The 22,858-nt window shown below is 43.7% G+C and overlaps 1 protein-coding gene across 4 annotated transcripts in view; it reads right to left on the reverse strand.

The window, feature by feature from the left end:
- The window catches only part of LOC121281112 (histamine H2 receptor-like), a 64,335-nt gene that overhangs the window by 36,501 nt on the left and 4,976 nt on the right, over nucleotides 1-22,858 (reverse strand). For 3 of the 4 annotated variants that reach the window (XR_005943816.1, XM_041193809.1, XM_041193811.1), the window contains exon 2: nucleotides 19,315-20,759. The exons of the other annotated variant lie outside the window; for it this stretch is intronic. Coding sequence is in view for 2 of the 3 variants with exons in the window: in XM_041193809.1 (XP_041049743.1) it covers nucleotides 19,315-20,408 (1,094 nt within the window). In the remaining variant the exon portion in view is untranslated. The remainder of the gene's footprint in view (nucleotides 1-19,314; nucleotides 20,760-22,858) is intronic. 4 annotated transcript variants of the gene reach the window in all.

Genomic DNA, 22,858 nt, shown 5'->3' on the forward strand with positions numbered 1-22,858 from the left:
ACACGCCATAACATATCATTATTCTTTAAATTGTTCCAGGGTTAGGCCCCCACTATTCTATCTACAAATTCACTCCATGTATTGGTCAGTATTTCTGTGAAGCAGCATTTCCTGACATCATACCGAAATGTCCAATTTATCAATGCGACCCCATATACCCTAGTCCTTCTTATCTGAGATAAAGGCCGGATTTTCACATAGTCTTAACAACTTTGGAGCCATTATCCCGATTCTGATATTCCCACCACCATTCTCATCATCCCCAATTTTTTCCGGCATGCAATAAGGGTGTGAGTAGGGAGCCTGCCCCCTGTATTCCCGACCTGGCTGGCTCCATTGTGGGGGTAGATCCTTAGCAAAGCTAACATCCTTGGCTGAGAACCCAGATTCAAAAAAGGAATATCTCAGTGGGGTTCTGTTTAACAGCTGGAGAGAACTGTTGACTTTGCTTAATTAACATATTTGACATCAAATGGTTACAATAAGTGGTTCTTTCTGTGATCTCTTCTCTCAATGTCTCAATGTTTATTTGAGGAAGATTAAAAGGTGTGGACAGGTTGAAGCCTCTATTAATACTTTAGTGGTCTGTCTGATTGACACTTCTATAAGGTCATAGGGACTAATAGTTCATTTTCAAAAGAAGATTTGTGAATGGATTTTTAAAGCTGTTATGCCATTGCCAACACATGCCATTGTTACAAGATGGCTCACTTGTTCTGTACATAGTGTTCACTGGGTGAATAGGCATGGAAGGGCCATAAATTTGGCATGAGTTAACATGGAGGCTATAAGGGTCATGGGGAGGGTGAGTGGGCATGGATGGGCCTTAAGTTGGCATGAACTGGCATGGGCTATTAGAGACCATGGAGTTAGTTGAGACCATGAATTGACATGGGGATTAGGTGAGGGTTTGAGGGGTTGTGAGGGGTGAGGTTTAGAGAGCTACAACGTCATGACTAGTCTGCCTCAGCACTTGGCCACCCTGTGGTCGCTTACAGCCTGCTTCTGGGGACAGGGGCCTGGACTCAATCCCACACCCATCCTCCTAGAACAAAGATCATATAATTCTGGGTCTTCCTACCGAGGCAGGTCTGTCGAACTGGGACATTTCCCTATTTGATCTAGCTAGGCCAAAAGCTTAGTGCACATAGAAGTTGAATGATTCAGTTGGAAGAACTGAGGAAAATTTTTCTGGTTGCAATGTGTTAATGGTACCATATATTTAGCAGGAAGATTTCATCTTCTTCTTGCTATTTCGAATAAAATTATAACCCAAATCTTACGATCAGGGTTGGATCCCCTATTTCCGACTGTGATCAGATAAAAAAATTACCCACTTACCTTCCTCCAATTTTTCTGGCCAATCTTCTGATGGAGGATCCTGTAGAACTCAGTCAGCACAAGAAACATCAGAGACATCAGTGAAGGGAATCCACACAGAAACCACACCCACTTTTTTACGGCAGTAGCTGCCATATCCTGGTTAGATGTTCACTAACACATTAAAAAGCTATAGGACATTTAAACAGCTTTTCAGTATGTTAGTGAATGCGTGTTGTAGGGTGGTGCAGTATGTGGGTAAGGGGTTGGGTGGCAGCTTGGTGATGTGCTGAGGTCAGGTCAGGATGAGGGTAGTTGGCGGGTCAGGGGGCAGTCAGGTGGCGGGGGTTGGTCAGGTTACAGCTGGGGGTAATCGACGGGTTGGGGCAAGTCTGTTGGTGGGAGGCAGTCAGGTGAGGTCAGGGGAATTGAGGGCGGGGGGATCAAGGTGGGGAGTCAGGGGGCTCATAGCACATCTTGGGGACCCTGTCTGGTCTCCGATGATCTGGAGACCTTAAAACCTGGGCCCATGTACGCAATCCTTTCAAATGCTTTAGTGATTTTTCTTGAAATAACAAATGTAAAAAAATCTTCCAACTATGTTTACAATGTCCCTAACTCGAGCAAACAAAGGAAAGCTTCAGCCAAATTTCAATAATCTAAGTGTCCAAATAATATCGTGCCTGCATATTTGATATACTATTTTTCTATGAGGTAACTTATCAAACACCTTAGTGAAAGCCTGGCATATTACATCTACATTTCACTCATATTCGCATCTCCTGATACCTTATTTAATTAAATCACTGTCGCACAACTTCAGCTTTGTACATCTATGCGCACTTAGCAATTAAAATTTATTTACCATGCCCTTCATGATTATTTGCAGAATTGTGCTGGTAATTAAGAACAACATCTTTATTCTTAGCAGTGCTTTTCTTTAAGATACAGCAGCATCTTGTCTTATACTGAGTTGCCCATTAAAGCTGACCATACCATATAAGGCTGAATAAATATTTTAATTAAATACGTCAATTTATGAGTATAATGAAACTTATATTCCACATGGATGTAATACTATCACCAATCTGCATAGATGCTTCCTGCCTTACTCGAAAGCCAAACTTTACTTCAAAGGTTAAACTTTATTCTTCAGAGTTAGTGATCAAAGTTTCATGCTGCTCTCTGATCTGAATCTCATTCATCTGTGTATTGGCAAAACAAAAACAGAGAAAGTATGATTACATTGCATTGATGCAAAGTTGGGCTATTTAGTAGTCTCTTTATTCCATAGCATCTATCATAAGTTTAGGTCTAAGGGGCTGAATAATACGCTCCAAACCGGGACTGTTCTGTGCCTACGCCGACGTATTTTCGGGCATGATGATGTCGGGTCATGTTTCCGACATGATTATGGCAGGTCTGGATAACATGGCTGGTGGGTGGAGATAAAAATCAGGAGCCCTCCTGCATTATTCAACTTTAAATCAAGTGCATATTTAAGATCATTAATCAGGCAATTGCCCTGAATAATACCTAGTGTCTGCAATAAAATGCTTGCAAAGCGTGTTTCACGCCGGGTGGGTTTCCCGCTTTTTCATTATGCAGCTTGTTAGGGCGGCTTTAAAAGGTTCAACTGAGCCCTGAGTTTCAGCTCAGCAGTTCAGAGCTCTGTGTCAGCTGGAAATGCTTCATGCAAGAAGCAGAGTTTCCATTTAAAACTTATCTTATTAGTGGCCTTATTCCTCCTGCTGAGAGATCCCTTTAGACATTGTCCATCAACTACTCTTTAATCTAGGCCAGAAATGGTGATTGTGATCTCTGTGGGAGACACAACCTCCTGTGAGGAGCAAAAGGTGAGGATGAGGAAGAGGAGAGTGAGAGGAAGAACAGCACAGGAGGTCGTCCAGAATGCACTGGTGGTGCAAGAGGCTGCCAGAACTGTGCCACATCACGAGGGTGATGAAGCCAACATACATTCCCAAAAGGAATGCAGAAGGACTCATGCAGCCCTTCGACTACACAGGCAAAGGCTGAGCTACATGCAGATGTCTGAAACACAGTGCAAGATGAGACCCAGGCTCTCAACAGCTATAGTCACAGCACTCTGTGACATGCTGGTAGGAGGGATTTCATCCAACTGCATTGGGGGACACCTGATGCCTGCAGCTCTTAAGATCACTAATGTACTCAACTTCTTGGCGGTAGGGTCCTTTCAGGCAGCACTTGGAGACCTCAGTGGCATAACACAGCCTGCTGCACCCTATTGTATCAAGGTCTTCACTGACGCCATTTTTTGAAGCACAGGGAATTTCATCTCTTTCGCTTTGGAAGACTGGAGTAACTCAAATTGGCCAGAGGATTTGCAGTGATTGCAATTTTCCCCAGGGTAAAGGGAGCCATTGACAGTAGGCACATCACCATAAAGGCGCCTGCTGGACTGCCCTGCAACCTTACTAAATGGAGGACTTCCAATCACTGGACGTCCAGCTGATCTGTGATCATCACTGAAGTAGCTTGCAGATACTTGCCAGGTACCCAGGCAGCAGCCAAGGCTCCTCCATTCTGCGAAACTCACAGGTGCCAGATCTATTCAGCAGCCCTGAGGCCCTGGATGGATGGCTTATAGGTGACAAGAGTTACCCATTAAAGAGATGGCTTATGACTCCAGTGAGGACACTAAGAACAGACATAGAGAGGAATAACAATGACAGTCATGGAAGCACCAAGGCCATTGTCAAAAAGACCATCAGGCTATTGAAAATGAGGTTCAGATGCCTTGACAGATTAAGAGTGGCATTGCTGTCCACTTCATCATATGTGTTCCTCATTGTTGTGTGCTGTGCCCTTCATAATCTCGCTATCTAGAAAGGGATGCCCTTGAGGAAGAGACCATGGCAGATAAAGGGCATTCATCTGAGAATGAGGCAGAGGATAAGGTGAGGGAACATGATGACGTTCAGGTGGAAGGCCCTGGAGGCGATCACATGGATGGCATTAGTTGATCCCATCAGTTTTAAACAGCATGGAGGAGGGCATGCAGGGAATCATCATTAAATCAAAGGGCTGGTTTGGCCCTTCTCCCCTCCCTCTCACCTTGCTCCAATGGCTCAGGTATCTCTTGAGGGAGACATGCAACAACTAGACAACTCCACTATGCTAAGCTGTGAAAAACTTAGAACAGAATCGTCCCAGATTTGCACTGTGTGGTAGTGGGCAGGTAAAATGACGTTTAACCCCCTGGCAGGGATGGTGAGTTTTCACGTCATATCATCCCTAACCCACCACATTGCTTATGCATTCCTGGGAAACATGCTGTTTCCATGGTGGGCGGGCTTCAATTCGCCTGCCAAGCCATCACCTCGCAGCTTCATCACACCAGGCATCAAATTTGAAGAACAGCCGCGATCAGTGCTTCCAGCCCAGGACTGCAGCAAAGAAGACATGTCCTAAAAGGCAAGAAGACTACAGCCCTTGACTGCCTTTTGAACGCTGTGGTGTCCTCTACCCCCTCTCTGGCTGCATGAGGGGCAGTTGCATAACCACTCTGACTTGGTAGGTGACTGCAGTGGTGATTAGTACCAATGTTGCGCAGAAGTGGTTGGTCATCCAATGCAGGTAGAGGATGGATGAGGATGAATGATCTCATCTGTGCAGCCAGGGTAAGGCAACCATCTCATCACTCTAAACTCATATATTCAAGCCTATCACACATTCACTGGCATCTCACTCACTGCCAACTCAAGGGACATCACCACCCATTCTCACACACATAAGCTGGCCTAGTCTCCTATGCAGACTGCCTCCTCAGCCCCCACAACCTTGAGGCCATTTGCACAGATCAACATGTGCACACCCACACACCCTGAGATACCCTCCTTCCTCAGTACAGCTCTCATCCTACAGCCTCTTCCCTTGCCTGAGGCCACTTCTCCCCCTTCCCCAAGCAAGACCTTGCCCTGCAGCCTTTGAAAAGCCACCCGGCATTGCTGTCCTCAGCAACAGCCAGTAATTAATTTAGAAAAAAAATTAACCAGCATAACCTACAAAATTAAGTCTGGAACAAAAACAGAATTACCTGGAAAAACACAGCAGGTCTGGCAGCATCGGTGGTGAAGAAAAGAGTTGACGTTTCGAGTCCTCATGACCCATCGACAGAACTTGAGTTCGAGTCCAAGAGAGAGTTGAAATATAAGCTGGTTTAAGCTGTGTGTGTGGAGGGCGGAGAGAGAGAGGTGGAGGGGGGGGTTGTGGTTGTAGGGACAAACAAGCAGTGATAGAAGCAGATCATCAAAAGATGTCAACAACAATAATACAAAAGAACACATAGGTATTAAAGTTAAAGTTGGTGATATTATCTAAACGAATGTGCTAATTAAGAATGGATGGTATATAAATCTATATAATTTATTGGAAAAAAAAAGAGAAAAGGAAGGGGGAAACTGAAAGGGGGTTGTGATGGGGGAGGGAGCTCACGACCTAAAGTTGTTGAATTCAATATTCAGTCCGGATGACTGTAAAGTGCCTAGTCGGAAGGAGGTGTTGCTCCTCCAGTTTGCGTTGGGATTCACTGGAACAATGCAGCACACCAAGGACAGACATGTGGGCAAGAGAGCAGGGTGGAGTGTTAAAATGGCAAGCGACAGGGAGGTTTGGGTCGTTCTTGCGGACAGATCGCAGGTGTTCTGCAAAGCGGTCGCCCAGTTTACGTTTGGTCTCTCCAATGTAGAGGAGACCACATTGGGAGCAACGAATGCAGTAGACTAAGTTGGGGGAAATGCAAGTGAAATGCTGCTTCACTTGAAAGGAGTGTTTGGGTCCTTGGACGGTGAGGAGAGAGGAAGTGAAGGGGCAGGTATTGCATCTTTTGCGTGGGCATGGGGTGGTGCCATAGGAGGGGGTTGAGGAGTAGGGGGTGATGGAGGAGTGGACCAGGATGTCCCGGAGGGAGCGATCCCTAGGGAATGCCGATAGGGGGGGTGAAGGGAAGATGTGTTTGGTGGTGGCATCATGCTGGAGTTGGCGGAAATGGCGGAGGATGATCCTTTGAATGCGGAGGCTGGTGGGGTGATAAGTGAGGACAAGGGGGACCCTATCATGTTTCTGGGAGGGAGGAGAAGGCATGAGGGCGGATGTGCGGGAGTTGGGCCGGACACTGTTGAGGGCCCTGTCAACGACCGTGGGTGGAAAACCTCGGTTAAGGAAGAAGGAGGACATATCAGAGGAACTGTTTTTGAATGTAGCATCATCGGAACAGATGCAACGGAGGCGAAGGAACTGAGAGAATGGGATGGAGTACTTACAGGAAGCGGGGTGTGAGGAGCTGTAGTCGAGATAGCTGTGGGAGTCGGTGGGTTTGTAATGGATATTGGTGGACAGTCTATCACCAGAGATTGAGACAGAGAGGTCAAGGAAGGGAAGGGAAGTGTCAGAGATGGACCACATGAAAATGATAGAGGGGTGGAGATTGGGAGCAAAATTAATAAATTTTTCCAAGTCCCGATGAGAGCATGAAGCGGCACTGAAGTAATCATCGATGTACCGGAGAAAGAGTTGTAGAAGGGGGCCGGAGTAGGACTGGAACAAGGAATGTTCCACATACCCCATAAATAGACAGGCATAGCTGGGGCCCATGCGGGTACCCATAGCCACACCTTTTATTTGGAGGAAGTGAGAGAAGTTGAAGGAGAAATTGTTCAGCGTGAGAACAAGTTCAGCCAGACGGAGGAGAGTAGTGGTGGTTGGGGATTGTTCGGGCCTCTGTTCGAGGAAGAAGCTAAGGGCCCTCAGACCATCCTGGTGGGGGATGGAGTTGTAGAGGGATTGGACGTCCATGGTGAAGAGGAAGCGGTTGGGGCAAGGGAACTGGAAATTGTTGATGTGACATAAGGTGTCAGAGGAATCACGGATGTAGGTGGGAAGGGACTGGACAAGGGGAGAGAGAAGGGAGTCAAGATAACGAGAAATGAGTTCTGTGGGGCAGGAGCAAGCTGAGACGATCGGTCTACCGGGGCAGTTCTGTTTGTGGATTTTGGGTAGGAGATAGAAGCGGGCCGTCCGAGGTTGGGCGACTGTCAGGTTGGAAGCTGTGGGAGGGAGATCCCCAGAGGAGATGAGGTCAGTGACAGTCCTGGAAACAATGGCTTGATGTTCAGTGGTGGGGTCATGGTCCAGGGAGAGGTAGGAGGAAGTGTCTGCGAGTTGACGCTCAGCCTCCGTGAGGTAGAGGTCAGTGCGCCAGACAACAACAGCACCACCCTTGTCAGCGGGTTTGATGACAATGTCAGGGTTGGACCTGAGAGAATGGAGTGCAGTAAGTTCAGAGAGAGACAGGTTAGAATGGGTGAGAGAAGCAGAGAAATTGAGACGACTAATGTCGCGCCAACAGTTCTCAATGAAAAGATCAAGAGAAGGTAAGAATCCAGAGGGAGGGGTCCAGGTGGAGGGAGAATATTGGAGATGGGTAAAAGGATCCGTTGAACTGGGAGAGGACTCCTGCCCAAAGAAGTGAGCCTGGAGACGAAGACAGCAGAAGAAGAGTTCAGCATCATGCCGAGCCCGAAATTCATTGAGGTGAGGGCGTAAGGGTATGAAACTAAGTCCTTTGCTGAGCACTGAACGTTTAGCATCGGAGAGGGGAAGGTCAGGGGGTATAATGAATACACGGCTGGGGTTGGGATTGGAAGATGTGGTGGGGACGGAGGGACAGGCCGGGGTGGAGGGTCCTAGATGGGTGTTGGTGTCGATGAGTTGTTGGAGCTTGCGTTCCTTAGCACTTGAGAGAAAGAGAAAAAGTTTCTTGTTGAGGCGTCGGATGAGCCGAAGGATAAAATGAAACTGGGGGCACGCGCAGCTTTGAAAAAGGGTACGGCACCTATTTCCATTATAAAAAGAGAAAAAGAAAAAAAAAATTATTTATTTATTTATTTTACATCTTTTATGCTCTCCCCACCCCCACTAGAGCTATACCTTGAGTGCCCTACCATCCATTCTTAATTAGCACATTCGTTTAGATAATATCACCAACTTTAACTTTAACACCTATGTGTTCTTTTGTATTATTGTTGTTGACATCTTTTGATGATCTGCTTCTATCATTGCTTGTTTGTCCCTACAACCACACCCCCACTCCACCTCTCTCTCTCTCTCTCTCTCCGCCCCCCACACACACACCTTGAACCAGCTTATATTTCAACTCTTTCTTGGACTCAAACTCAAGTTCTGTCGAAGGGTGATGAGGACTCGAAACGTCAACTCTTTTCTTCTCCGCCAGTGCTGCCAGACCTGCTGAGTTTTTCCAGGTAATTCTGTTTTTGTTTTTGTTTTGGATTTCCAACATCCGCAGTTTTTTTGTTTTTATAAAATTAAGTCTGGGTCAGGTGTGGAAAGGTGTTTTAGATGAATGAGTAAAGGTGGGGGTGTTGGTTAGCTCAGTTGGCTGCATGGCTGGTTTGTGATGTAGTGATACCAACAGTGGAGGTTCAATTCCTGTACCAGCTCAGTTCATCCATGAATTCCCTGCCTTTTCAACTTCACCCCTTACCTGAGGTGTGGTGATCCTCAGGTTAAACTCACCACCAGTTGTCTCTTTCTCTCCAATGAGAGTAGACTATGATGACATTCACTTTACTGTTTTCAACAAAAATAGTTATTTACAGAGATCTTGATTTGTTCTTCTCCAATCAAAAGGGGCCACTATTATTTAACCTTCTTATCACAACAATGATCACTTACACATGCATGCTGACCAGCCAGATATATACATTTATGCTTGTGTGATCATTTTAAAATAATTCACTACTGGCACTGTGCAGTCCCAGCTTATGCAACAACTTGAAAGGCCCTGATTCATTGAGGCAATGTGATACTGCCAATCATCCTCTGCCCAGTTGTTTAATAAAAACTTCATTTTCCTGCAGTACAAACATGCAGCCTAAATTGACGAGTGTCAGGAGCACTGAAAATATTGGTCTTGGTATTCCTCTCACCCTCTATGCTCACCCAGCTGTTACTCAGTGGGACATGACATGAACTTGTTTGACTTTGTCCCTGAAGAAAGAACAAATCCGATTGCTGATGAAGGCCTGAGTGCTGCAGCAAATCAAATGCCCAAAAACAACAGGCCTCCACCTCATCACCATTTTGCTGCTTCTCAAACAAAGAGGGCAATTACATTCTGGGGTTTGCTGTCTGTCCCTTTCACATCCTTTGACCCTAGAAGAATCTGCTGTCAGTTACATTGGATGCCCCATTCACATAGGCAACCAGCCAGTGTTTACAGGGAAAACAGGGCAGAATATGCTGTTGTGCCCATTCCCCCTTATTTTCTTGCATTTTTAAATTTATTTTTTCATAGGATGTGGGCATTGCTGGTAAGCCAGCATTTGTTGCCCATCCCTAATTACCATTGAACTGAGTGGCTAGCTAAGCCATTTCAAATGACAGTTTACAGTAAGCCACATGACTGTGGACCTGGAGTCACATGTAGGCTAGGCTAGTAAAGGATGGCATATTTCCTTCTGTAAAGGACATTAGTGAAACAGATGAGCTTTTACAACAATCAACAATAGTTTCATGGGTCACCATTCCTGAGGCTAGCTTCCCATTCCAGGTCTTTTTTTAAATTGAATTTTAAATTCCACCAGCTACCATGCTGGGATCTGAACACTGTATCCCCAGAGCATTAGCCTGGCTCTGGATTACTAGTCCACTGACATTACTAATATGTCACCATCCCCCCATTATAATGCCAATGCCTCTTTTCTTCTATGCTGCCCCCACCACTCCAGCTTTCTAGGTCTCCTCACCTTCCATTCATTCCACATTAAATGTCATATTGCTACTCATCACCCCACCTTCCCAATCTATTGAAGTTCTTTTGTATTTGGTTTGCCTCTTCCCTGTTTTCCAAATCTCTCCCCACTCATGGCCCCAGCACTGGAATTCCCCGAGTGAAGAATTTCAGGATCTTCAGCCTCTTCACATAGCTTAAATGCCTTAAGCTAGGTATCAGCCTGATGACTCTAACACCCAATGTTGATCATAGTCGCACACGACACCCCGCATATCAGTGCTTGGTGCAGACTAGTTATCACCTGGGATTTGTGTTCTATCCCCCTGACTATGCATCCTAAGATCCCATTACTTTTCCTTCCTGCTGTATTATACCACATTGCTGGTTTCAGTAAGCTATCCACCAATACCTCTCCAGATCCTTAATCTGTGTTGTGTCCTGTAACCTAAAGCTATTTAATTTATATTCCCAATGTTTATTATATTCTTTCACCCACCTTCCTAAACTCCCTTAGTAATTGGTTTGTCTCTTGCCCATTAGTTACAATCCTCCCATTCATGATCCTATGACACCCGGCTTGTGCATCCTTGGCATGTTTATGGCACAGCTGGTGGTAAATGCTGAGTTGTTCAATTCCCAAAGGGAAACTTCAAAGAACTGCCACAACTTGTTTTGCAATTTGTATAAATTTTGAGCTGCATGCCTTGAATTCAGTAATAATAAGGCCACCAAGTCTTATAACAAAACTAAATTAAACATTTAATAATGAGAAATGATTTTAAACACATACATAGATCTACAAATTACTGCTATGATAACTCCTAAATCCCCTCCTTAATCTGACACCCAGTTACACCTTTGTTAAGGCAACAGTAAGACACATAGATTTTGAAAGACCCAGGCAAGGTGACGCACAATACCCTGAACCAATGGAATTCAAAGTGAGTTTTCTTAACTTTAGTTCTTTGTAAACAGCAGCTTGAGGTGAAGATGCTGAAGACTTTCCACACTTGTTAGATCTTAAAAATGCCTGGCCTTACACAAAGCCTTCACTCCTTTATACATATTTTTCCCTTTGAATACAAATTCCCATTATTTCACTATGTCTTTGGACTCTATTTTTCTAATAATAACAACCTCTCAGAGCACTAAGTTTTACCAGTAACCTTTGTGAAAAATAAACACACTGTTTCTAAACTTCACGTGACTATGTGCCACATTTCAGCCCTCCTTTGAAAACAATCAAGTCTAGTTTATTTAAAAATGCAAATGTCCTTTTACATCTTACATTCTAAACTTCCCCATGTTTACCATGTTTACATCAAAGCCTTCAGACCAGCTGCCTTTAACCCAATTAAGACACACACACACACACATACACACACACACATACCAATATTTTACAATAAATTCCAATAACATTATATCATCCAGACAGCATGTTGATGCAGTTGGTTTAGCCAGTTTTCAGATCACATCGGGAATTGGCCATCCTCAGTGTGCTTCTTTGATGTAGGCTAACCACTTATGTAGCACAATATTAAAAGCCTTGCTAAAGCTTGGATATATCAATGTCAGTAATTCCCTCAAAAAAATTAGATCTGATCTGACTCCCTCTTAATATACTATAGCCGCCTGAGCATTTCAAGCATGTCTTCTAAATATGTTGTCTGGACGGATTTTAGGCTGACTGGCCTGGGTTCTGGGCCCGGGATCATCCTTATAATCCATTTAATTAGCCTTTCTAGCCATAGGGCACTATTTCTTTTCTTTTCATTCATTCTCGGGATGGGGGCTTCGCTGCCTGGGCCAGCATTTATTGCCCATCCCTAGTTGCCTTTGAGAAGGTGGTGGTGAGCTGCCTTCTTGAACTGCTGCAGTACATGTGGTGTAGGTACACTCACAGTGCTGTTAGGAAGGGAGTTCCAGGATTTTGACCCAGTGACAGTGAAGGAACGGCAATATATTTCCAAGTCAGGGTGGTGAGTGACTTGGAGGGGAACTTCCAGGTGGTGGTGTTCCCATCTATCTGCTGCCTTTGTCCTTTAAGATGATCGTGGTCATGGGTTTGGAAGGTACTGTTGAAGGAGCCTTGGTGAATTCCTGCAGTGCATCTTGTAGATGGTACACACTGCTGCTACTGTGCAACAGTGGAGGAGAGAATGAATGTTTGTGGATGTGGTGCCAATCAAGTGGACTGCTTTGTCCTGGGTGGTGTCAAGGCTTCTTGAGTGTTGTGGGAGCTGCACTCATCCAGGCAAGTGGGGAGCATTCCATCACACTCCTGACTTGTGCCTTGAAGATGGGTAACAGGCTTTGAGGAGTTAGGGGGTGCCTCTGACCTGCTCTTGTAGCCACAGTATTTAAATGGCTAGTCCAGTTCAGTTTCTGATCAATGGTAATCGCCAGGATGTTGATAGTGGGGGATTCAGTGATGGGAATGCCATTGAACATCAAGGGGTGATGGTTGGATTCTTTCTTACTGGAGATGGTCATTGCCTGACACTTGCATGGCATGAATGCTAGTTGCCACTTGCCAGCCAAGTCTGGATATTGTCCAGGTCTTGCTGCATTTGGACATGGACTGCTTCAGTATCTGAGTTGTGAACAGCGCTGAACATTGTGCAATCATCAGCAAACATCCCCACTTCTGACCTTATGATGGAAGGAGGGTCATTGACGAAGCAGCTGAAGATGGTTGGGCTGAGGACACTACCCTGAGGAACTCCTGCAGTGATGTCCTGGAGCTGAGATCAATGACCTCCAACAACCACAATCATCTTCCTTTGTGCTAGGTATGATTCCAACCAGCAGAGAGTTTTCCCCCTGATTCCCATCGACTCCAGTTTTGCTAGGGCTCCTTGATACCACACTCAGTCAAATGCTGCCTTGATGTCAAGGGCAGTCACACTCATCTCACCTCGGGAGTTCAGCTGATTTGTCATGTTTGCACCAAGGGTGTAATGAGGTGAGGAGCTGAGTAGCCCCGGGGGAACCCCAACTGGGCGTCAGTGAGCAGGTTATTGCTAAGCAAGTGACGATTGATAGCACTGTTCATGACCCCTTCTATTACTTTACTGATGATCGAGAGTAGACTGATAGGGCGGTAATTGGCCGGGTTCGATTTGTCCTGCTTTTTGTGTACAGGACATACCTGCACAATTTTCCACATTGCCGGGTAGATGCCAGTATTGTAGCTGTACTGGAACAGTTTGGCTTGGGGCACAGCAAGTTCTGGAGCACAAGTCTTCAGTACTATTGCTGGAATATTGTCAAGGCCCATAGCCTTTGCAGTATCCAGTGCCTTCAGTCGTTTCTTGATATCACATGGAGTGAATTGAATTGGCTGAAGACTTGCATCTGTGATGCTGGGGACCTCCAGAGGAGGCCAAGATGGACCATGCACTCGGCACTTCTGGATTGTAGCAAAAGCTTCAGATGTTTCCCAAAAAGCATTACCAACAGGGCTGATGAATGTAGAGTGGACACATCAGTAAAAGTTTAAATACTCAATGATGAGTGAGGCTAAGCAAATGCACATATTAACTTGGAATGGAAGAGTGAGAAATTAATTTTCAAAAAATGGTACTCATCATTTTTTTCTTCTATGTTCATGAACAGTCTAAAGGCTGAGCACATTTCAAAGAGATGAGTTAAAGTGAAGCAGGATATATTTAAGATGTCTGTAGGCAAATGTTAAATAGCCTAAGTTAAAAATCCGATAGGCCTATTAGTGGGTGTAGGGACTGCATGCGTGATGACACCACACCCAATTAAATAATGCAAACTTCATGCTGCTCATCTTTATGATGTGACATGCAGCCCAGCATTGTACACACTTCCGACTGGTGGCACGCTCAGCAGCATTTGAGGCTAGCAGCAATTAAAGCTAGCCTGCACCTCTTAAAGGGGAGCGCCATTCTTCTTGCAACCGTTGCTGGAAGAGGCTGGGAAAGATTCTCTTAATAGGATGAAACCGGAGCAATGAAGCAGCAAAGCTGAGAGCTCCTCAGATACAACACTGGAGGCCTTCATACAAGAGGTGGAAAAAAGGAAAGAGGTCACCTTTTTCAGGAGAATAAAAGGCCCTCCAGACCAACACTTAGAAGGGAATGCCAAAGAGGCCATTGCCTGGTCTGGCCCTGAGGGCCTGGTTATAGTGCAACAAAAAGCTCAATGATCTCACAGGAGTGGGCAAGGTCAATAAGTTCATCTCCAAATGCCATAACCAACCAACTATCCCATCAACACCACACACTGTTCAATGCACCACACCCATCCGCAATCTCTAGCATTCAGAACTTACCGAACATGCACCACACCTTCACAAGCTTACCACAGGTGTAAGCCCACACCCACACACTTCCAGCTATTCAACTATGACAGGCACATCACACAAGCAGATTGAAATACACTCATTGACATTCTTCTCTCTGCAGAACAAGGTGTCACATAATAGGAGGCAGCAGCAAAGAATCATTGGGGGACAGGCACAGCTGCATGTCCTCAAACCCTTGGAGAACATGGTGCTTGACATTATTGGGGCAGCTGTAACTGAGGCTGTGGAAACCATCATTGCTGAAATCATCCAGGATGAAGGTATGTCCCTGCCTAATGCAGCTTCTCAACTCGCCTTGAAATCTGATGGAATAGTGAGGAAATGCGGATCAAAATTAACCTGGGATCTTTTCAGGGGAACTGGAGTTTGAATATCCACTCACAGACAGAATGTGATACCCCAGATTCCCCCTTCTTTTCTCTTTATGCTCCTTTGCTTTGTCCTACTCTATTTCTTCCTCCTGAGTTGTGGTGAACAGCTACTTGGGCCACAATTAGATCAGCCATGATTTTATTGAATGGTGGAGCAGGATTGAGGGGCTGAATGGCCTACTTCTCCTCCTATTTCTTGCGTTCTTGTGGTGGTATGGTGGTAAGTGCTGCGCCTTCATGATGGCCAGGTTGTGGAGGAAACTGCAGATCACCAAGAATCATGAAGACACATTCCATTGAGTCCTGGATGGCTTTCTCTGAGCAGTATAGGCTGTGGAGCTGCTTTTTTAGGATGACAAGGGCTCACTCCATGGTTTTCTGAGTTGCACACAGACTGTCTTTGTAAGAGTGATGTTGCCAAGGTTGCCAACCTGGGCTGAACATATTCCGGGAGACGTCAGCGGGAGTGACATTATGGAAACCCAGCGGCTTCGGGGTGCAGGGCAACTCTTCAAAACTGGCAGGTCACCTACCCCCTTGATTGAGAAACAAGTTCGGCATCTGAAAACTATCCACTTAACAGAATGAATTTGCAGGCTGCTAAGGTTAAAAAAAGTAGAGAAAACAATGGCTGTTCGCCGCACTAAACAGATGTAAACCTTAACTACTAAAACTTTGCTGATGCACGTTGTCATTTTGTGATCTCATTTCTGTTCCATGTTGACAGCTCTCATCATCTCAGCTACTTTTAGTTTTTTTTTTATGTGATTCCATTTCTTTTTCTCTCTCTCTAAAACCATTCACATCTGCACACAAATGAACCTTGCTGAAGTCAAAGCTCCATGAAAGCATTGAAAGTGGAAAATAAATCATGGGTGGCAAAGGTTTTACATTTTGCACAGTAAATTTAAAATAGCAACCACTGAAACCTGTTTTGCTGATGGAACTCCCCAGTACACAGAGGCACATACACTCTTGTAACTGTGACTCAATGAAGAAAGCATAGATTTCCAGGCGGGACCCACTCAGAAGGGAATGATGTGCGTTTCCACACACAAGCACAGCATATGCAGCCTTGGAGGATGAGCTGGGGAATGTGTCCATGTGACACACTTACCAAGAACAGAGAATGCTGGAAATACGCAACATTTGTGCTGAGAAAACGACATTCCAATTTCCTGGAATGCTTTCTATGGCTACCAGGAGATTGATGCCAATTCCAGTAAACTCCTGGCTATTCCAAAAGGGTTGGCAACCCTATCCATATAAATTCTTGATATCCATGATACAGTAAATGATACAATTTTAAAGAGGGTGCAGGAATGGAGATACTGGGGTTGTACATATTGTAAATCTTTGAAGGTGGCAGGATATGTTCATAAGATTGTTAAAAAAGCATACAGAACTCTTGGCTTTATACGTAATGGCATAAGAGTATAAAAATTAGGAAGTTATGCTAAATTTTTACAAATCACTAGTTAGGCCTCAGCTGGAAAATTGTGTCCAATTTAGGAGGGGTGCCAAGGTCTTGGAAAAGGTGAAGAGATGTTTTACTATAAATTGTGCTTGTCTTCCTCAGAGCATGCAAGGTTATGGGGAGGTTTAATAAAGGTGTTGAAAAAATATCAGAGTTATGATAGAGTAGATAGGAAGAAACTGTTTCCAATGGCAGGTGGGTCAGTAACTATAGTACACAGGTTTAAAGTAATTGGCAAAAGAATCAGGGAGGAGATGACTTTTTTATGCTGCTACTTTCATATGACAGGAAAAATTTAGAATGGAATGTCTAGTTTGGCTATTCTATCTGTGGCATCCTGAAATGTTGAGTGAAAAAATGATGTGTCTTCTGCAACAGATCTGAGTGGACATGTTGATGTGATATGTTCCATGCTATGGAACTCATGGCCACAATTGCACTTGTCATCACTCCTCTTCCACTTGGTAGGAGGTGGCCACATCTCTGATGCCCCGTACAGATTCAGTTGAGTCTGACAGCTGTCCACTGGGTACAAGGGAAATTAAAGCCAGGAACTTCTGCTGTCGGTCAGTGACAAAGTGTGGGTTCTTTTCACTGTGCGTGCCCTATTATTCTGTCTATCTGCTTAGTAGGTCGATAATTAGCTGCCTGAATATTAGCAGAATGGCCAGGATAATTTTAGCACTTTCTTGGTGTTTTTTATTTCCCTAGTCTTCCTGAATGGGAAGGTCTGTGTTACTCATGGTTTTCTTTCATCTCACGGAACACGGCAGCATCATGGGGAATGGCAGACGAGCAATGTGGGACAGCGTATTGCTGGGAGCTGCTAAGCAGGAGTGGACTTAAGCGTCCCTAACACTGTTCTTGTGGTGACATTTAACTGTACATCCAGGATCTTTAAATAGCAGCAGCAGGACCATGCAGCACAGCAGTAGTCTGCACTGTTGTGTAACAAAGTGTGTTAGATGTGCTCCTCCATAATGTCTCAGGGAATTTCCTAACCAGGTTCACCATAAGGCCATAAGACATAGGAGCAGAAGTAGGCCATTCGGCCCATCGAATCAGCTCCGCCATTCAATGAGGTCATGGCTGATCTGATAATCCTCAACTCCACTTTCCTGCCTTTTCCCCATAACCCTTGATTCCCTTACTGATTAAAAACCTGTCTATCTCAGCCTTGAATATATTTAACGATCCAACCTCTACATCCCTATGCAGTAAAGAATTCCACAGATTGACTTCCCCTCTGAGAGAAGAAATTCCTCCTCATCTCTGTTTTAAGTGGGCACCCCCTTACTCTGAGATTATGCCCTCTGGTCCTAGACTCACCCACAAGGGGAGACAACCTCTCAGCATCTACCCTGTCAAGCCCCCTAAGAATCTGATATGTTTCAATAAGATTGCCTCTCATTCTTCTAAATTCCAATGAGCACAGGCGCAACCAACTCAACCTCTCCTCATAAGGAAATCTCTCTATCCCCGGGATCAACCTAATGAAGTTTCTATCTTTTGGCCAGCCTTGTTGAGATGAGGCCAATAGTTGAGAGACCTGTCCAGGATGATGTTCAGATATTTTGGGTGAGTAAGTTGTCTTTCACAGAAGGCCGGGCAAATGCACACTGGTTTGCCACAGGGTCAGTGGTCACACCATCTTTTTTCCAACATCCATACAGCGAACACATCAATGCAGAGAACTGAGATAAGGAGAAATTTCTTCCCTTGAGTGACTATGGATCATTGGAATTTTCTACACCAGAGAGCTGTGGAACCTCAGTTGTTGAATATATTCAAAATCAAAATCAATAGTTTAGATACTTAGAGAATTAAGGGACATGAGGAAATGCAAAAAGAGGTAGAGGATCAGCCACCATCATGCTGAGCAGCAGAACAAGTTCAAAGGGCTGTACAGTGTACACCTGCTCCTATTTCTTATGTCCTTATATTCTTATGATGTGCCATACATGAAATTCCAGAAGTTCATCTATACTAATGACATAGAACTGCTAACACAGGCATCAATGCTAGAGGAAGCAAGTAGAACACCAATATATGACCTGATCCTAATGGAATATAACTTCCAAACCTGGCACCTCCACCCCGACCCAGAACAGACAGTTGTGGTGATGTTCGAACTGAACAACAACCCCACTGGAAAGAACTCAATAGTTCCTTCTGTAGCAAGTTCTCGTGGTCTGGAGTGCACTATTGGAAAGGATGCTGGAAGCAGATTGCATAGTAGCCTTCTAATAGATAAATAGTTAAAAGCAACAAAAAAATTGCAGAGCTATGAAAAAAGAGCAGGAAGCAGAACTAACTGGATAACTCTACCAAAGAGCCATCACAGACACAATGGTCTCCTTCTGGCTGTATGATTCTATGACTATCAGGGATCGCTATTTTTTCTTTATATGTATAACTGAGACCACAGTTTTTCCTTTTCCCATTAGACTATTATTGTAATTGAGCCGTTTGCACACATGACATTATTATATACTGATTGTAATTTTTTTTCAGAATGCATGGAGTATCTTCAATCAAATTGTCATAATTATGTCACATTTAATCATATTTAACTGTAGGCATTAACTACTTGTATCTTTTACAGCACTGAGAAAAGGATTGAAAATGGAAGCAGTAATTTCATCTTTAAGTTTGGAATGAATGGCGATAATAAATAACGGTAATGTTATCTGAGCTCTTCAGCAATTGTGCAGTTGTCATAATAAGCATTCCATTTGATCCATTATTATATAGGTAGATGTGTATGAAAAATTGAATCCCTCCACCAAATATTCTTTCCACTCTTGAGAACACAAAACCAAGGTCACACATTTGACCTCAATGAAAAAAAGAGCACTTCGTATTCATATTAGATAGTTCTATTTCACAGTTGGTATTAATAAAATGACACATTAATGTGTCAGTTTTACATTAGCAAAACTTGTGGATATTGAAAACTGAAAAGAAACCAAGTGCTTTGTCTATTGAAAGTATAAGGAAATGAGAGTGTTACCTTTCTGAGGCTTCTTTACAGGAAACAACATTTTCGCCATTCCTGTCTTCCAAATCTTGTCCCAGCTGTTGACACTGTTCACTCCTAGCCTCCCAGCTGTGTAGTGGCTGGCAGGTCAGGGGGTTGCCAGGTGAGTCTCCGTAATATAAATTCCTCTTCTTGCATCGCAGTAACTTTTGGTATGCCTTGTGGAAATCCCGGTTGAGGGCAGCATAAAGTATGGGGTTCAGGGCTGAGTTGACATAGCCCAACCACAGCACCACAGCAAAAACAGTCTTGTTGGGCTGATGCCCTGAAATCCCTTCATGGGTAAACACTGCAAAATAAGGGAACCAGCAAATAATGAAGACCCCCATCACTGTCGCTAGTGTTACTGTCGCTTTATGCTCCTTCACAGTTGGCAATGATGGGTTCAGTGCTTTGCAGCCAGTAACCGTGTTGATTCTTTTGGCCTGTGCCCTTGCAATCTTGAATATTCGATAATAAGTCAGGCACATGATGGCTAAAGGGATGTAGAAGGTGATGAAAGCATCCACGAGGGCGTAGGCTTTGTTGAGCTCCAAGTGGCATTGATTGGTGTTGGCCAAGCTTTGCACTGACAGATCTTTGGTATTCCAACCCAAGTTGATGGGCAAGAAAGAGACCATGATGGATATGCACCAGATCAGACTGAGAAAGATGGCGACTCTGTTGGGAGTCATAAGCATGGTGTATCTCAGTGGGGCTGTCACTGCGTAGTAACGGTCCAAGCTGATCATTAACAGATTAAGGATGGAAGCTGTGCACAGCATGACGTCCAAGCTGGTGTAGATGTTACAGAAGATATCTCCAAATGGCCATTCTGACTCAAGCAGTTCTGAGATGGCTGAGAAAGGCAAGACCAGCAAACCCAGCAGTAGATCGGTGACCGCCAGGGATACAATGAAATAGTTTGTGTGGTTCTGGAGTTTACGGTTCAACCCCACCGCTAAGCACACCAGCACATTCCCAAAGATGGTTATTATTACAATCACTCCTAACACTAGCCCAACCAGGACCGTGGAGAACAGTGTCCTGTTCTCAGAATCAATAGTGACATTCTGGTTCTTCTCCATCTCCACGATGTTGGAATTAGAAAGTGATGGTCAAAACAGTGATAAATTGTACTGCACAATAAAGTTAAGTCACACCAAGTGTTTAAAATTCAATATTTCTTAAGTCACAAGTCTGTACAGAAGGCAAATCCATGTTTATTTGTAAGCATATTAATAGGCCAGTTAAAATCCTCTTCATCGTCTCGGCCATATATATATAATTATATATATTTATATATATATAATTTACAAGTGCTTGGCAGGTCCATGCAGGTGTGGTGAGCACAACCTGCTAACTCCCATCCATCTTGTGTATGTTGAGACAAATTCAGTGTTGTCAAATTGTGTGTGTGGCCATGTTAATGGACAGAGCTGCAATAAAAGTGGCACGATGAATGTCAAATTCACACTGGACTGCTACGAAAGCAAATAATGCAGATGCTAGAAATCTAGAATTAAAAGCAGAAAATGCTAGAAATACCAATCTGGCAGGATCTGGCAGAAGCTTTCGGATGAAAGGCCACCAATCTGAAATGTTAACTCTGTTTCTCTCTCCGAAAATGTTGTGAGACCTGCTGAGTATTTCCAGCACTTTCTGTTTTTAGTTCATATTGGACTATATCATTAGCTTATGTTCAATAAATAGGTAATTCTCTCCAACTTATTTTATTTCTCAGGAAATTGAGTTTTTTGATTGTTACCAACAGGCTGAATTTCTTTACTCTATGCTACATTAGATTTAGAGTTACACTTATTGGTTAAGAGTTTCAATTCCCTCATATTTGTTTATTTTCCTGTCATTATCCAAACATGTGGTATTACTTTGATGTCATTAAATATTATGCAATTCTCTGTTAGCGAGTCAATTTAAATACTATATACCCAGGATTTTTCCGGGTAGGTATTAATAAACAGCAGTTATTCAAGGTGTACATTCAGCAAGAAAATATAACCAACTCAATGCTTCAGTATCATCTTTGGAGCAGGACAGGGTGACGCCTATATTATTCTGCTCAACTCTGTTTTCTGAAGACATTAATGAAGCGCTTAATTTGGTTCTATGGTTTTCTTTGCCGGTAATGCACATGCTGAGTCACTGCTGGTAAACCAGTGTCTCATTCCTTTAAGTTTGACTGTTGGGTTCTCAGGGTGGAGCTACAAAGGCACTATAAATACACACACACACACACACACACAAAATACTCTGTATCAGTTACACTTTCAAATTTATAACATTTACAAAAAAAATGCTTGGTAATCTTATTAGATACAAACCAACAACTGAGTAAGGCATTAGAGATATACACAGTCAAGTCCCAGAGAGACCATATGTTAAGTTACTGCAATGCATTTGTCTGCAGTAGTTTAGTAATGGAGAGTCATTGTATTGGTTTAAACATGATTAGATAGAGTACAAAACATACTATCACCAAGGCAACACTTTCCACAAACTTATGCTTTTACTTACCTTGTTGAATGTTTCCAGTCAAATAAACATATTCTCTTTCATCCAACCAAAAAATACTGAACAATTGGTTATTCCCAAAGTTTGAGAGGTAAAGGTGATGCTCTGAACTTCACACTCCTGATGGGGAACCTCAGCCACCATGGATACACATTGGAAATTTGGACCCCTGCTCTGCACAACCATTATCCAACGATACGCACTGGCCCAAATCTACCTTACATGCTCCTGTACAGATATCTTGTCCATCTTAGAGTGTCAACTTGAAAAAGTCACCTTCATATTTCCTAGTTGGACAGTACTTCAAAGCGCATTTGAATTAATCTACATTTAGGGTCCCTAAACTCAGATTTCACCTTTCTAAGAAAGCTTTTTTTATAACAGTTAATCTACTGTTTTTTTTTAGAAAATCAACATTATGCACTTAACTAAATCCCTTCCCCTACCCCAAATGTTATTGTTATGTGAATTACTTTTTTAATATAAATATGTTAATTATAATATTTTATCTCAACTGACTGTCCCCTGTTTTGATAAAAGGCCAACGACCTACAAAGTTAACTCTTTTTCTGTACAGGTACTGCCTTATCTGCTGAGTGTTTCCAGCATTTTCTGCTTCTATTTGCAATAACTCCTTCTAGGTTGCAGCAAAGTCTGTGTAAAATGGTTCTTTTAAGCTCTGAAGAGTTCATGATCAGATTTTCACATTTTATAATGAATGTGCGATTATTGCACTTTAAAATTACAATAATCAGTTTGCCTTTACTAGCTCCAGACCTGGAATACCCAAGGATCTCCAAACTGCCGTATACATCAGTTCTGATCCAAGGTCATCAACTTGGAACATTGGCCAGAATGTTATGGAACCGTCAAGGCAGAAATGGGGCTGTAAAATGCGGCGAGCCATTCTAAACTGTATTGACTTTGGCGGGCCCATAAAATCCAGCTGACGAAAAATCCCTCCCATTAACCTTTTTCCTCTCTCCACACAGGCTGCCTGAATTGC

This window comes from Carcharodon carcharias, chromosome 8 (genome assembly GCF_017639515.1).
Source record: "Carcharodon carcharias isolate sCarCar2 chromosome 8, sCarCar2.pri, whole genome shotgun sequence".
Classification (NCBI taxonomy): domain Eukaryota; kingdom Metazoa; phylum Chordata; class Chondrichthyes; order Lamniformes; family Lamnidae; genus Carcharodon; species Carcharodon carcharias.